The sequence below is a fragment of the Lepidochelys olivacea genome, assembly GCF_965140295.1.
Source record: "Lepidochelys olivacea isolate rLepOli2 genome assembly, chromosome: 7".
NCBI classification, from domain to species: Eukaryota; Metazoa; Chordata; order Testudines; family Cheloniidae; genus Lepidochelys; species Lepidochelys olivacea.
This window is the reverse complement of record NC_140417.1, coordinates 58,483,358-58,500,210: the sequence shown is the minus strand read 5'-3', so window position 1 is coordinate 58,500,210 and position 16,853 is coordinate 58,483,358. Positions and strand designations below refer to the sequence as shown.

General features: G+C 43.8%; 1 protein-coding gene across 1 annotated transcript in view; it reads left to right on the top strand.

The window, feature by feature from the left end:
- Positions 1-14,791, top strand: part of FRMPD2 (FERM and PDZ domain containing 2) — a gene marked incomplete at its 5' end in the record, with an annotated part of 94,217 nt that extends 79,426 nt beyond the window's left edge. Inside the window, 8 exons of the mRNA XM_084633008.1 lie at positions 1,455-1,528; positions 3,950-4,068; positions 5,231-5,379; positions 7,481-7,571; positions 8,726-9,060; positions 11,904-12,119; positions 12,371-12,433; positions 13,064-14,791. Of these exons, the coding sequence (XP_084489134.1) occupies positions 1,455-1,528; positions 3,950-4,068; positions 5,231-5,379; positions 7,481-7,571; positions 8,726-9,060; positions 11,904-12,119; positions 12,371-12,433; positions 13,064-13,144 (1,128 nt within the window). The 3' untranslated portion in view covers positions 13,145-14,791. The remainder of the gene's footprint in view (positions 1-1,454; positions 1,529-3,949; positions 4,069-5,230; positions 5,380-7,480; positions 7,572-8,725; positions 9,061-11,903; positions 12,120-12,370; positions 12,434-13,063) is intronic.
- Positions 14,792-16,853: the final 2,062 nt, after the last annotated feature.

The following is a 16,853-nucleotide window of genomic DNA, read 5'->3' as shown; positions in this document are numbered from 1 at the left end:
TCTTTGAGTTGAGTTGAGCTGAGAAAATTTCAGGGTGGGAGGAATTTGTTTGACAAAGTTTTGAGCGAGGGATTAGACTGGATCTTAACTGTCCAAGATCACTAAAATACAGAATCACACCTATGCTGTGCACATGATCTAGCAAATCAGTTTGCCCCCAAAATAAAATAAAATCCTCAATTAGCAATATATTAAAGCTCTTGTTTAATTTTAAGCACATGGTTAAGTCCCTCCCTTTTCAGCAAAGCACATGCTTAGCATTCAACCCACGTTTAAGGTATTTGCTGAATGGGAGCCTCAAACTCATGTCTTATTCTTGGTTATTTTCAGCATGTCTTGAGCCCAATCTCCTTCAAGCAGGTAGTGTATATGCTTTACTTTCAAAACCACTGCTGCCATTTGCTCCCAACGGGTAGCTTTTAAAACTGACAAAGTACTGAGAAAAATGGATGAATAAAGGAGCAAAGAAAAATATCTTCTCTCTGCTAAGAGACCAACAAAAATCCCCATGGTTTTCTCCACTCAATTTGGTCTTACGTGTAGAAATTGGATTACTGAATTCATGCTTCTTTTGCATTTCTGATGGGGGAAAATAAGCCTGAATATATGGCAATAAGACAGAAATGGTGACTTTTGTAGAGGTACTTTTGGGGATTCAACAGTTTACACTTCGTAATATGCAAAGATGGTTTTCTGATTGCATCTGAAATACAAATTAGGGAAAGAATGAGAGTAAATCCATCCTGAACTGAAATCTAGATAAATATCTCTCAAACGTTACAACTGAGAAGGAGCAACTTGCATATGATAAAGGCAGATGTTCTGTATCATAATCTAAATGCAGAATCCAATTATCACTCTGGAACTATACAATCAGCCACCGATCTGCACACTGTCTCCTCCATCTGGAGGACAATCAAGTGTCTGCTTTCTCCGCCAGTCAAGTGTTCCTTCCATAGACCAGCTGCACTGTGCCACTTGCAGCTGGCATTGTTGTGCCTGGGATAAAAAGCAAGTTATTGCCAGTAGTTCATGCTCATCCAGTGGTGCTTCCTGCTGCCAGTTAATACGGTATGTGGGAGACAGAGAGCATGGCGTGGATCGTAAATCCTGTAAGTGATTGTACTCTCATTGTGAGAGCAGAGGAATAATTAATATGGATCCCTCCAGATCTCAGTGATGCATGCTAGGATGTGCACTTGTACAGAGATGTCTGGATTGTTGTGGAGCTTGCAAATACAGCTGAAGAGACTTTTTACGCTGAGTAGGTCCTGCGATGCTGAATTGAGATTTGTGCATGTATCTTTGACTGGGAAACTTTCCATTTCCCTTTCCGGGCTTTAACAAGGGACATGTTTTTGTCAGATGAGAAGTAAATTTATCAGTGAAATTAACGGTATTCTTGATGCTTCCTCCCGTTGATTTTTCATTATGGTTTTATTTTGTTTCCACAGGAATCAGAAAGTAAATGCGGTTCACCCCTGCAAAGTCAATCAACTGAACTGGAGTATGAGGCAAATGCAGACAGGTCAGTCTTTCTAGCACATAAAAATTCATGACAATGTACAGCATGGCCAGTTTGTTCTTCTATTTCTTTGAGCAATCCTAATATCATAGATTTATACAGCACCATCCATCCCATAGTGAGTCCCAAGCTACATTTATTCAGCACTGTTGAAATGCAGCTACTTCTGCAATGGGGATTCCAACAAGCCCCCACACAGCAGTGACAGGAGGGGGAATTTTAGACAAGGACATCAAGGCATATTGTACTCTTACAAAAAACGTCTTAAGATTTATATTGTCTGTGCAGCACCAGGTGGTCTGATTTTCGTGCTCAGCACGAAATGGCCTCAGCTGCCATTGACATTGCTGGGTGTCCCTGGTTCTGCTTGGCTCTACCTTGGAAGTCATTGAATCTGTGATCAGAAACAGTCCCCCATGATAGAGATCAGCCATCTCACAGCATGAATAATGAATTAATTCATCTGAGCAGCCCACTGACTGAAATACATTTATATAAGTCATTCATCAAATGACAAACAAAACCATAAAAATCAAAGTCTATTTGGGGATAATTCACAAACAGAAAAAGGAGTTCAAATGGTTGAATAAATACTTGGCTCCGCTTTCCAGCAGACACATATGGACATGAACTGGAAAAGAAGATGTTAATCAGCCATTTTCATAACCTTCAGAAGTATGTAGCTGCAATTTTGTTAGAAAGTTTGGTGGGTTGTGTTTTCCACAAGATCAGTAGGGAACAGGTACAGAGAAGGGCTACTAGGATGATCCGAGGAATGGAAAACCTGTCTTATGAAAGGAGACTCAAGGAGCTTGGCTTGTTTAGCCTAACTAAAAAAAGGTTGAAGGGAGATATGATTGCTCTCTATAAATATATCAGAGGGATAAATACTGGAGAGAGAGAGGAATTATTTAAGCTCAGTACCATTGTGGACACAAGAACAAATGGATATAAACTGGTCATTGGGAAGTTTAGACTTGAAATTAGATGAAGGTTTCTAACCATCAGAGGAGTGAATAGCCTTCCAAGGGAAGCAGTGGGGGCAAAAGACCTATCTGGCTTTAAGATTAAACTTGATAAGTTTATGGAGGAGATGGTATGATGGGATAACATGATTTTGGTAATTAAATATTCATGGTAAATAGGCCCAATGGCCTGTGATGGGATGCTAGATGGGGTGGGATCTGAGTTACTACAGAAAATTCTTTCCTGGGTATCTGGCTGGTGAATCTTGCCCATGTGCTCAGGGTTTAGCTGATCGCCATATTTGGGGTTGGGAAGGAATTTTCCTCCAGGGCAGATTTGAAGAGGCCCTGGAGGTTTTTCGCCTTCCTCTGTAGCATGGGGCACGGGTCACTTGCTGGAGGATTCTCTGCTCCTTGAAGTCTTTAAACCATGATTTGAGGACTTCAGTAGCTCAGACATAGGTGAGAGGTTTTTCGCAGGAGTGGGTGGGTGAGATTCTGTGGCCTGTGTTGAGCAGGAGGTCAGACTAGATGATCATAACGATCCCTTCTGACCTTAATATCTATGAATCCCTCATACAAGCGGAGAAAGAAATTGTGTGTGATTTTCTTGGACTTAAAGGCACAGGAATTGTTTTTTTTTCTGTGTGAAATTAACAACTATGATAAAAAAGACAAATATTTGTATCTGGCATTGGTCGTTGTGTAGTCATTGCAGGCCATAGACCCTCTTATGCTCCTGAAATAGACCCATAACCTTTGGCTGGGTTACTGAAGTCCTCACAGCATGATTGAAATATTTCAACTTATAGAGAATACACCATTTACACTGGAAATGGGTCCCAGCTAAAAGTGTGGATCTGGATCCAAACTTTCCCAAAGTTTAGTGTGATTTAGATCTGGGGTTTTGGTTTGGCCCATTGAATCGTTAAAAGTAGCCTCAAAGTTTGGATTCAGATCCAGACTTTCCAAAGTGAAGTGGTGTTTGGATTGGGACTTTCGATTCAGGGCTATCTCTTTTCCATGCTGTAAAACACTCTGGGGGGATATTTATTTTAGGAGGCCCTACCAGCTCTCCCTATTAGCTAAGGTAGGTTAGCACTTCTTCTATTATAAGACCCTATTTTCAGTTGCTCATAACTTTACCACGCTTAAACTGTTGTTAAAGAGTTGTTTGGATTTACATATAAGGTCTCCTCAACCTTTTAAAATTAAGCTCCTAAAAGTTAGCAGCGGATACCATTAGCTGCTGTATTTACAGACACTGCTACAGACAAAGGGAACGTTTGCTGTGGGGGACTTCTGTCATCCAGAACCCATGCCAGTGTCTGAAAATAGAAAGTTCATGAAAGTGCTGAGTGGTTTAAAACAGAGCTTAGAACTCAAACGCTTATGCAGCCTTCATTGTAATGGTGGCTCCCACTCCCAACTAGAATGTTAACTGAGCATTGCTTTACAGATCACAGAAATACTACACGTGTGAAAGCAGCTTTAGAACAGACAGTCAGGAGTCTGAGACTGACAGCTGGATAAGTGAGGAAGATGATGTGGCCCGGAGGATTTCTGTTCTATCCAGGGGTAAATGTGTGAAAGGCTCTCTCTTTTCTTTAACATACTGGCCCAGATCCCCAGTGTAGTTTTAATGAGCTCAACAGAATTAGGCCCATTCTGGGATTGTCTGTTCTGTGTTTGTACAGCACCTAACACTATTGGTCTGTAAGTAGGGCTTCTAGGTGCTACACTGATATAAATAGTAATAGGACACCAGCTGAGGCTCTTTCTGTCTATCCCACCTGTGGCTTCTTGGAACACAACTTTCATCATTATGCTGCATGCTGTGGCCATTGGAACTTCATGGCAACGGCAGGAATAGAGCTTAGATTGTCCTGCTCCAGCATTACAGGCCCTTGTAACTTGAGCTAACGAGGAATCTCCATTTGCTGTTAGCACTACAGAGTAACTCAAACCAGCATCTCTGGTTCCAGTGTCACCAGCGGTCTGAACATAGACTTACTGTATTGTCCCACGAGAATTCAGATAGACCAAATGTGAGTCTTCAGATTCCGTTGACCTAGCAGTGTTTCATGTATGAATATTTGACATTTATGCAGGTTTCTTAACCATTTACCCATGTGCTCAGTAGACCACAGTTTCAAATTGGGACACCTACCTCAGGTAGGGCTACAACCAATAAAAATTAATCTTCGCTTTGGTGCAGCCAACATGCTGAAAAATTGTAAGTCCTGGGCTGGAATGGGAGGAAGAGGTAAAAACAGAACATGATATATTTCCTGACTTGGGGGGAAAGTTAACGTACAGTAATTATTCTTAGCACCAGGAAAGTGACCGCACTAATTTGTAGGAAGTGGAGGATCTACAGTGAAGATGTGGGTGGAGTCTTTTGCACCAGTGTAAGCAGGCATTGAAGTATACAGTTCTGCAGTAACATTGTGTTTAGTCTAGGCTGTGTTTAGCAAATGCACATGGCCATGAGCTTCAGTGTTTGGCTCAGAATCCATCTTCCATGAAATTTGGGGGTGTTTAGATCCAGGGTTTTGACTTATGCTTGTGTCAGCTGGAAACATAAACGAGGTTGAGAAACTGTTTCTGGATTCTGCTTCCAAAAAGTAGGTGGCAAAAGAAACTGAAGATTAGCAATCCCCTCCTTTTCAAAGCCAGCAGTGTGTGCGCATTGCACTACAAAGATTAAACTCATCCTCTCTTTGTTGTCAACGCGTAGGCAGAAAACTTGTTTCTGAAGACGAGCTGACTCAGCTGACTCACATTATGCCATCACTGACTGGGGAAGATCTGAGGTCTCGTCTCAGAGTTCTGATCCAGAGCCTTCGGAGGCAGATTGAAGAACAAGAGATCCTGAAAGAGTTTGTGGTGAGATGTGTTGCTTTGCTTTTGTAGGCCTAAGTGTTTGGCACTACTGGGAAAGTGAGTTATGTGTGAAAAAAACCGAATCTCTCAAAGATTAGCATGTCCCCCGGCCAGTATGTCCCGCGGCCCGCGCCACTTCCAGCGGCTCCCATTGGCCTGGAGCAGCGAACTGTGGACACTGGGAGTCGCGATCGGCCGAACCTGCGGACGCGGCAGGCAAACAAACGGGCCCCGCCTGCCAGGGGCTTTCCCTGCACAAGCGGCAGAACAAGTTTGGGAACCACTGGTCTAAATAATACTTAGTCCTGCCATGAGTGCAGGGGACTGGACTAGATGACCTCTCAGGGTCCCTTCCAGTTCTATGATTCTGTGAATTCAAAAGAGGATTAGACACTTCTATGGATAATGAGAACATGTGAAGTTACAATAGCTGGGATAAAAATGGTAAAAGTTATAAACTCTTCTGCTTCAGAGCATAAGCCAACCATTGACTGATGGGGGCTAGCCTTAAACTTCCCTTAAGGACAAGTTATTCTATAATTGTCTGTTACAAGGTTGGACCTTCCTCTGAAGAATCTGGTAATTGTCCCTGGTCTCCATGGTAATTCCTATTTTATATTTTCCTTTGTTCCTTTTACCTCCTGTCCAGCTCTTGCCGTCCGGTAACAAAATCCCCCCAACACAACGGTGTTTGACAGAAGTGTGTAGTGTTTGCTAACCATCCCACAAGCCTAACAGCCTCTAAAGTTCCTATCTATCAGTGACTCAGGCAGGAGGGTGCCCTAGGTCACTCTTGGCTACGTTGTCCTACAGCAGCTATCAGCTGAGTCCTGTGGGTCTGGTCACACAAGATGTAGTCCCTTTTTAAGGCCATTCTTTGTACCTGATCCGTCATTCAAAACCAGTTTGCACTTTCTCTGAATGAGGTCTGGGCCCATGGTACCCTTACTAGTCCAGAGCTCCTTTCACACTGAGGAATTGCCAAGTGCTTTACAGATCGTGGGCCAAATTCAAAAGTATGTAGCACAGTGGTTCTCAAACTGTGGGTCAGGACCCGAAAGTGAGTTGTGACCCCGTTATAATGGGGTTGCCAGGGCTGGCGTTAGACTTGCTGGGGCACGGGTCTGAAGCTAAAGCCCAAGGGCTTCAGCCATAGGCAGCAGGGCTCAGACTTTGACTTTGGCTCTGGGTGGCAAGGCTCAGGTTACAGGCCCCCTGCCCAGGGCTGAATCTCTTGGGCTTTAGCCCCCAACCCAGGGCGGCGGGGCTCAGGCAGGCTCAAACTTCAGTCTCCTCTCCTGGGGTCATGTAATAATTTTTATTGTCAGAAGGGGGTTGCGGTGCAAAGAAATTTGATAACCCCTAGTGTAGCATATACGTCGATAATAGGGTGGAAGTAGGTATTGGAGAGTGTAAGTTGGTGTAACTCACCCCAGGGTGATAAAAACGAGGAACAGGAAAAGCAACTTACAAGAAAGTGCAAAAAGGTGTCAATGAAACTACTTTAACTGACACCTTCCTGTTCTTTGATGTGTTTGTTATATCAAGTTAAACCTTATACCTATGTACAAACACTTATGATCACGTAACTTACACTACCTACCTTTGAATTGTGCCCTATACATATCACTTCCCCCAATCACTGAAATGCAGCCTCCACTGGGGTGGAAATGTGACATCTGCTCTGTGCTAGCAATTACAAGTGTTTTTTAGGGCAGCAGCTTGTTCATTACCCATGCTGGAATGTGGCCAAGACACCAGAATGAACACGCCCTTCACTAACGAATATGCCATGGGATCTTCAATGATGTGCTCAGACCTTGGTTTGAAATCTCGTGGGAAATCCCTGGAAATACTCACTCATGGGGGCTGAAGAATGTCACTGGTCTCTCAAAGTATTTAGAAGATGGGAAATGAAAGTGCCTTGCTTTTGGGCCTCTGTGTTACCTGAAAATATAGAGTAGAGCGTATTGAGTGTATTCCAAACGAAACTCGGTTTCCTAGTCATAGGTCACATACATTGATGGCGAGTCCTAATGCTAACCCTGCAGCTTCTCTTTGGAGGCAGGAAATGAAGTGTCTTGACTATCTACCTTTGATCTAGGCTTTAGAACACATGAAACCGCTCGATGGCTGCCAAGTTGGGAAAGCGCCAGAAAACCGGGAGAAAAACAGATACCGAGATATCCTTCCATGTAAGCAAGTACACTAAAGGGGCTTAAAAACACTTGAGGAATACATGGGAGCCAAGGAAAACAGCTGGTAGGCTGAGTTATAGCAGGCAAATCTAGTCCCTCCTCTTGTCGTCGGGGGCTCCAGAAACAGTGGAATCTGGTACATGGGCAGTGGGTAGAATTGGTGGGGTTCATGCAGGAGATTTTGACCCCTTCAGTGATACAGAGCCCAGCTCCACGAGGGGTTCCTGCTCTTCCCCTCTACAGTGGGTTTCTGGGAGTAGGGCAAGGGTAAGGCTAATGAATTTGCTGCTGTCTAGATTCCCCAGACATTGTCCCCAGGGGTGCAGGAGAGGTGGGAGGTGAAATGGGGGGTTTAGTCCCTTCTCTGTCTCCATAGAACCTCTTCCTAAATTTTGCACAGGAAGATTTAACCCTAACTGTAATGGCTGTGCTTTAAAGCCAGTCAAATGACTGTGATACAGTGGAATTCTGTCCCAGCATGATTGAGGCCCCCGAAAAGGGGTAAAATTTTTTCCTATGTTCCAAAGCATCTGAGAACATAAATATTTTCTGATCCAACCCGCAGACCCCAAATCCCCATTGATCAATTCAAGCAAGGCACAAAAGTTTCACTACCAATCGGAGCTGGCTTCTGGAATTAAGATTTGATTGCCACAGCAGAACGTTCACTATTTACAGAGAGAGCAGTATGCCATTTTCATTTACACACAGACCTCTTTGTAATCTGCAACAACGGGAGCATTACAGTGTTGTGTAATATTGGAGAAATATTACAAGTTTTTAAAGTTCCCTGTGTTACAGAAACTTTACAGTATCATATGGTACTGGTTCAGGTAACAGTAGGGTGAACTGCAGTGTTTTGGACTATTACCTTAGTACCCTGTTATAAGGCCTGTCAGATTGTGACAGAAGTGCCTTAAAGAAACAATATAGTTCTTAGCAGGAAGAGATGAATCATATAATATGATTGTAGAAATTGCCTGTTAGCAGGGATATTAATGTTGCTTGGCCAGCCAAATGCACCATGAATATCACTGAGACAGCACTCAACTGCCTGATGTTCAAGCTCCCCTTAGAGCCTAGACAGAGACATGAATTTGGATCTTCAGCTGAAATAGCAAAACTTCAGAGGACTTTTTCTTTCTGTCCAGATGATGCAACACGGGTTCCTCTTGGAGCAACCAAGGGCTATATTAATGCAAGTTACATCCGAGCGCATATTGGAGAAAAGGAACATTTCTATATTTCAGCACAGGGGCCTCTGCCTTGCACTGTGGCTGATTTCTGGCAAATGATTTGGGAGAATGAGTCAGATGTGATTGCCATGATGACGAAAGAAGTGGAGCTTGGAAAAATCAAGTGTCACAGATACTGGCCTGAACCTCCACAGGACTCTCTAGACCTCAGTGAATTCCATCTGAGGCTGGACAACTACCAGATCTTGGAATATTTTATCATCCGAATAATAGAAATAATTAACAAGCAGGTAAATTAAATATATTTTATTGTATGCCTGAAGAGGGGGACTTCGACACTATGTATTGTATCTCTCTGGCAGTATTTAGAGCAGTGTTGAGTAAGTTTCTTCTGTAGGATTTTCTGATTATTTTTCACCTTTATGAAAACCTGAATTATAGGAGTGCACATAGAGTGGGTGATTTTTCCTTAGCTCCGTGCAGAAACGTGGATCTGGCCCTGCAGTTTTCAGGACAGGAACTGAAGGCCTTTAACTGCAGTGGGTGTTGAGGGCACTTGCAGGATGTGCTCAGATTAGGACCTTTATAAATCTCTGTCCTCAGTAAGGATGACTGTGTGGGGGTGGGGGGTTCTTTGGCTGCACTGATGGGCAATCCGCACTCAGTTCAGAGAAGCAGCCACATGTGATGTCTAAGGCCCTACCAAATTCATGGCCATGAAAAACGGGTCACAGACCATGAAATCTGGTCTCTTGCCATGAAATCTGGTCTTTTGTGTGCTTTTACCCTATACTATACAGATTTCACAGAGGAGACCAGCGTTTCTCAAATTGGGGGTCTTGAGCCAAAAGGGAGCTGCAGGGGGGTTGCAAGGTTATTTTAAGGGGGTTGCAATATTTCCACCCATACTTCTACACTGCCTTCAGCACAGGGTGGCCTGACAGTGGCAGTTGCTGACTGAGGGCCCAGCTCTGAAGGCAACCCCCACCAGCAGCAGAGCAGAAGTAAGGTTGGCAATACCATACCAGGCCATCCTTACTTCTGTGCTGCTGCTGGTGGGGGCTCTGCCTTCACAGCTGGGCTTCCGGCATGCAGCCGCCACTCTCCAGCTGCCCAGCTCTGAAGGCAGCACCACCATCAGGAGCAGCACAGAGGTAAAGGTAGCAGTACTGCAAACCCCCCACAATAACTTTGCAATCCCCCACAACTCCTTTTTGAGTTGAGACCGCTACAATTACAACACTGTGAGATTTCAGATTTCAATCATGAAATTTATGATTTTTAAAATTCTATGACCATGAAATTGACCAAAATGGACCCTGAATTTGGTAAACTAGTGATGTCCAAACGTTCGGAGATTCCTGAATCTGCTGGATGAGAACAGGCTCTTGGGCAAGATGTCCAGTCCTTCCTGCTTCCAGTTCGCATAGACATACAGTTAGGCTGGTCTTTCCAGTTGTTAAAGTTCCTTCCCCACTCTGAACTCTAGGGTACAGATGTGGGGACCTTCATGAAAACCCCCCTAAGCTTATTTTTACCAGCTTAGGTTAAAACTTCCCCAAGGTACAAACTATTTTACCTTTTGTCCCTGGACTTTATTGCTGCCACCACCAAGCGTCTAACAAATATAACAGGGAAAGAGCCCGCTTGGAAATGTCTTTCCCCCCAAAATCCCCCCAAGCCCTACCCCCCCTTTCCTGGGGAAGGCTTGGTAAAAATCCTCACCAATCTGCACAGGTGAACACAGACCCAAACCCTTGGATCTTAAGAACAAGGAAAAAGCAATCAGGTTCTTAAAAGAAGAATTTTAATTGAAGAAAAAATAAAAGAATCACCTCTGTAAAATCAGGATGGTAAATACCTTACAGGGTGATCGGATTCAAAACATAGAGAATCCCTCGAGGCAAAACCTTAAGTTACAAAAAGACACAAAACCCGGAATATACATTCCATTCAGCACAACTTATTTTATCAGCCATTTAAACAAAACAGAATCTAACACATATCTAACTAGATTGCTTATTAACCCTTTACAGGAGTTCTGACCTGCATTCCTGCTCTGGTCCCGGCAAAAGAAGAAACACACAGACAGAGAGAACCCTTTGTTTCCCTCCCCCCTCCAGCTTTGAAAGTATCTTGTCTCCTCATTGGTCATTTTGGTCAGGTACCAGCGAGGTTATCTTTAGCTTCTTAACCCTTTACAGGTGAAAGGGTTTTTTCCTCTGGCCAGGAGGGATTTAAAGGTGGTTAGCCTTCCCTTTATATTTATGACACCAGTACATTTCACTGTCAGCCCTAACCAGAACTATGAGATGCAGGGATCCCATGGGATAGACAAAAGTTAATGGAAAAGTTTTGAGCTCAAAAGGTTCATTTTGAGTTTTGGGTGAAGGTTCTGGTGAAGGTCTTTTGTCTAAAGCAGTATCCCCATCATCCACTCCTTCAGTATCCCAAGATGCCCATTATGGCTGCTAACAGTGATAGGCACTATGGAAAACACTGCAGTAGAGATCCCTACCTGGCAGTTGTTTGTACGCTTTGGGAACATGTTCAGCTCAGTACCTGTGAACTGTGGGCCAGATTTACAAAGTCAGTGCAGATGCCCAATGCTCAAACCAGGAAGAGAAGTAGATTGTGCCAAAGAGGCTGATCTCATTTACACTGGTATAAAGAAGATCAGACACTGACCCATGGAAGCCTATTTATTCTTCTTTAATGCCTGTGTGAAACCTCCAAGAGCCCAAGGGTACTTATACAGGTGAAACAATGAATTACTGCTGAGGAAATCAAAGTCCACATCAGATGTTAAATGCCTGTTGTGCAGGAAGAAAAATTATTAAAAACATGAGAACATAAGTCCTTACAAAGCTTCAGGATATGGCTTGTTATAACTAGTAACACTTTCATAGTCCTTTCTATCTGAGGATCTCAGAGCACTTAAAAATATTAAAGTGCCACAATGTCTCTGTGAATGTTTAGAATGGTTAGTCCTAATCCCTCACTATCTGTCTTGAAAGCAGGGTCTCTCTTTATTGCTTATTCCATGTGAGTAGCCACAGTCCTTAGTTTTCTGGTTGACTTTACAAGAGTAACTCCTCCAATGAAATTCACATTGGTGATCGCTCTCTTCCAGACAGGAGAGAAACGCTTCGTAAAACACCTGCAGTTTACCACTTGGCCAGATCATGGTACTCCCAGACTGATAGAGCATCTCGTAAAATTCATTCGCTACATGAGAAAAGTTCACCAGACGGGCCCCATAACCGCCCACTGCAGCGCTGGGATTGGAAGGAGCGGGGTTCTGCTTTGTATTGATATTTTGCTGAGCTGCATTGAAAAAGGTCTATGTGTGAGTATATCTAAACCAAATCATTATAAATATTACCCTGGGCTTACTTGGGGAGGGACACCAATTCGCCCTGGTGTAAATCAACTCAAGTCAGTTTTCAAAAGGAAATGGTAGTAAGTTCTGATTTCTGTTGAGTGTCGGGACAATAATTAATAGTAAAGCAGCGAAGGAACAATCTTACATTTCCCCATCAAGCATGTTCTTTTTAATAACTTGGCCTGCAATGAAATAACACCATTCTCTCCTGACAGTTCAATATCAAGCAGATAGTGAGAGAGCTGAGGCTTCAGCGATTTGGCATGATTCAAACCAAGGTAAGGTCTCCACCTTGAGACCAGGCTAACTTTGTCTAATGTCCCTGATTCAGCAAGGCATAGGCTTCGCTTCCATTGAAGTTCAAGAGACTTAAATATGTACTCAAGTGCTCTGCTGAATCGGGGCCATAAGTGGTGCTTAATTTGTGCCAGGGCTTGTGAGGGCTGAGCCCCGACACCTCTGGGCCTGGCAGCTCAGAGCCCCGACACCTCTGGGCCTGGCAGCTCAGAGCCCCGACACCTCTGGGCCTGGCAGCTCAGAGCCCTGACACCTCTGGGCTTGGCAGCTCAGAGCCCCGGTCCCTCTGGGCCTGGCAGCTCAGAGCCCCGGCCCCTCTGGGCCTGGCAGCTCAGAGCCCCGGCCCCTCTGGGCTTGCTGCATTAGTTATGAATGTAAAAAAATTGCTTGAGCCCTAGTACCTCTTTCCTTAGAAATTAAGCACTGGCCTTAAGGCTAGGGAGGACAGAAAACAAGAGAGTGGGTGGTGGAGGGGAAGGAGAATCTCCCCAAGTTTCCTGCAGCCCTAGATTATATTCACGTTACAGACGTGCTCCCAAGTCAGGCCGTCCTATGTATGTGTCTATGGAATGTCACTGGGTGACTCCATGCTGGTTTCTTCACATGTCCAGGACCAGTACCTGTTCTGCTACGAAGTAGTGCTGCAGGTGCTGCAGAACATTGAAGCCATGGAATCCCGTCTCCTCCAATAAGAACCTCTGCTATTGCCACTCATCTTGGAGAGCCCCCGGCTACTGGAGACTTATTCTAACGGGCAGCCAGACCAGCACGGACAGGCGCTGTACTGCATGCACTATCTTGCTTGTCACGCTGTGTTAGGAAATGCTGATTTCTAAATCAGCATAAAGTAGGTTGGTAAATTATTGATACGCTGGCTCACTGACTTAAGAATTGATCAGCATCACTGGCAATATCAGCTGTTTAGATATCATTGGCTCCTTTTATTCTGTGCCCATGTCAAAGGGAAAGCATTACTAAACCAGCTCTGTGAGTCTGGGTATATATAATTGTCACAGTAAACATGCAATTCTTCCCTTCCCATTGATTTACTACCTAATAGTCCCTTATTGAGGGCCTGATCCAGCTCCAATTCAAGTCGATGGAAAGCTCCATTGATTTCGGGGGCAGGAGGGTTGAATTTGGTCCTTAAGCAACATTAAATAACTCTGTTGTACTATAATCTTTTTTGTGAAAGCTGGTTGAATTTCTGAGAGTTCCAGTTTGAGTAAATCTCTCCTGTTCTCCCCTTTCCTCCCCTCCAGTTCATCCCATGAGACTGAAATCTGCATTAAACTGGAAAACTCTCTGGGATATCTTACCTACCTCACAGCCTGGGGCATTGTGGGGGTTCATTTGTTCATGTTTGTAAATTGCAAACTACTGCTATGATATTATTGTAACTCCTTTGCCTAGAGGGTTATATTTATGGAAGTAGAATTATTAGCTATGCAACAGAAGATTACCTTCAGTTAAAAATAGGCAACACAGTGGTGAAATACATTAACAGCAATATGTGTATAAAAACTGCTTCCTTGATTTCAAGACAGTAGTAATATTAAGAGGTATTTGCATACAAAGCCACTCTGCAAGCTACAAGATAATAATAAATACTCTTGTTTCATTTTATTATGGATCAGAGTGATAGATTTATGGCGGAAGAGGAATATGGCATTAAATACAACTTAAAAGCCTGACTTTCAGAAAAATGCATCCTTATAAAGTTATTCTAAGATTCCAGGTCAATTTCTGCTTTCTGCCCCCAGCTACACTGGGCTAAACCAAGAGTAACTGGGAATAGAATTTACAGTGTAAGCCAGATGCTGATTCAGTCACAGTGATAGAAATCCAGAACTCCTCTTAAGTCATTGGAGCAACTCCAGATTTACACGGCTGTAAACCTGGTGTTCTATCTTGAATTAGCTGAGTTTTAAGCCTTCTAGAAAGCATTATGAATTTGTTTTACTCTCTGCATGCTGCATCTAGAGTAGCCGTTATTTGCACAGATTTGTCAAGCATCATTAGCCAAATGTTCATAAATCTGTTACCTCTATTGAGTTTTGGCCTTTCACTTTGGTTTTATTTACTGCACTGTACATGTTATTGCTTTGTAAGATAAAATTGCACAACCTAATGCACAATTCACTTTTTGTACTAAACTGATTTAAACCAGTTTTGCAATGGAAACATTCTGGACTTTGTACAAAGATGGCGGTGAACAAACCTATTGGATTTGTAAAGACAATCCTGGTGGTACCCTGTGTTGCTCCACTTTTTACATGTGCATCATCTTTGCAGCTGTTTGAACATATAAATGTTTCCTGTTTTACAGGGATATTAAAGTAAGAGATGTTTGACAAAACTGGCTTGCGTTTCATTTCAGTCTCTTGCTATGAAATAGATATAATAATAGTAGAGTTTAAACTAACAACAAGAGGTTGAGAGTGATATAAGCCCTCATGCCTTGGGGCATAAAACAACTTCTATATCCTGGGGGTTAGAAGGAAACATTCTAGCTCTGAGGATAGTCAAGCAGTGGAACAGGTGACCTATGGAGGTTGTGGAATCCCCACTATTGGAAGTTTTTAAGAACAGGTTGGAAAAACACCTGTCAGGGATGGGCCCAGGGATACCTAATCCTGCCTTAGCGTGGGGGATGGACTAATGACCTCTTGATGTCTCTTTGAGCCCTACATTTCTGTGATTCCCTGGGGGCATACTGTCCCACCTCTGCCCACTATGGCATTTCTTGTACCTTCCTCAGAAGCAACTGCTACTGGCCACAGTCTGAGACAGGATGCTGGACTAGATGGATGTGGGTCTAATCTATTCTGGCAATCACCATGTTCCTACATTGTCAAAGATTGATTCCTCAACGTCTTAACCTCTGCGACAAGTGCTGTAGTAATGGGTCCAAACCTGCCATCCGTACTCAGGCAAAACATACTTTAGTGTTAGGGCTACACTGTTCTACAGAGTCAGACTTCCTATCCTCTGGGATGGTTAGCATGGACAGCATGGTGGGAGAGAGCTATCCCTCCAGAAAGTGCAGTCTGAGGTACAACAAATGGTCATCAGAACTAGAATGGAAAATAGAGCCTTGTTCATCAAGAGATCTAAAGCCACTTCAGTTAATACTGTTGTCAGGGTTCCCTCCCCACTCTGAATGCTAGGGTACAGATGTGGGGACCCACATGAAAGACCCCCTAAGCTTATTTCTACCAGCTTAGGTTAAAAACTTCCCCAAGGCACAAATTCTTCTTTGTCCTTGGATGGTATCGCTACCACCACCAAGTGAGTTAGACAAAGATTCAGGAAAAGGACCACTTGGAGTTTCTGTTTCCCCAAAAATATTCCCCCAAGCCCCTTCACCCCCTTTCCTGGGGAGGCTTGAGAATCATATACCAACCAAATAGGTAAACAAGGTGAGCACAGACCAGACCTTTGGGTTTTTAGGACACTAAAAACCAATCAGATTCTTAAAAACAGAACTTTATTATAAAAAAAAGTAAAAGAATCACCTCTGTAAAATCAGGATGGAAGGTAATGTTACAGGGTAATAAGATTTAAAACACAGAGGATTCCCCTCTAGGCAAAACCTTAAAGTTACAAAAAACAGGAATAAACCTCCCTCTTAGCATAGGGAAAATTCACAAGCTAAAACAAAAGATAACCTAACACATTTCCTTGCTATTACTTACAATTTGTAATATTAGATGCTTATTTCAGATATGGCGTTAGGAGATGTATTTTTCCTGCCCTGGTCTGTCTCTGTCCGGAGAGAACACAAAGAGAGCACACAAAAAAAACCCCTTCCCCCACAGATTGGAAAGTCTCTTCTTCCCTTATTGATCCTTTTGGTCGGGTGCCAACCAGGTTATTTGAGCTTCTTAACCCTTTACAGGTAAAGGAGGGATTTTATGTTATCCTTAGCTGTATGTTTATGACAACTGTGCACAGCTGGCCCAGGGCCTGGACTGCACCTCCATTTGATGGGACATCAGCAGAGGTGTTGGCACAGGGTTGATGCTGCAGAGTGGGCACCTGCCAGGGAGCAAGAAAGGGATCATGTGGGCACATGCTGAGCAAGGTGCCAATGGCCAGGAACAGGTTGTGCGTGCAATCAGCTGGAGGCAGAGAATGCAAAGGAACAGGCGCAACCTGTTCACGTTTGCTGCTCATGGTGTTCAGAGAGCGGAGGACTCCAGTGCTCACAGCAGCCCCCGACACCCGCTAGGTGCCAGAGAGGGGAGGCCTGAGGAGGAGTAGCCCTGGCGGTTGGAGGAGTACACATTGCACCCTCGTAAAGGGTGTAGCAGAGGCTGCTGTTGCGTACTTTCCCCCATGCTCCTAAGTGCATTGACGCACAGCCTCTCCTCAGCTTCCTCCTTCAACATGGCTAAA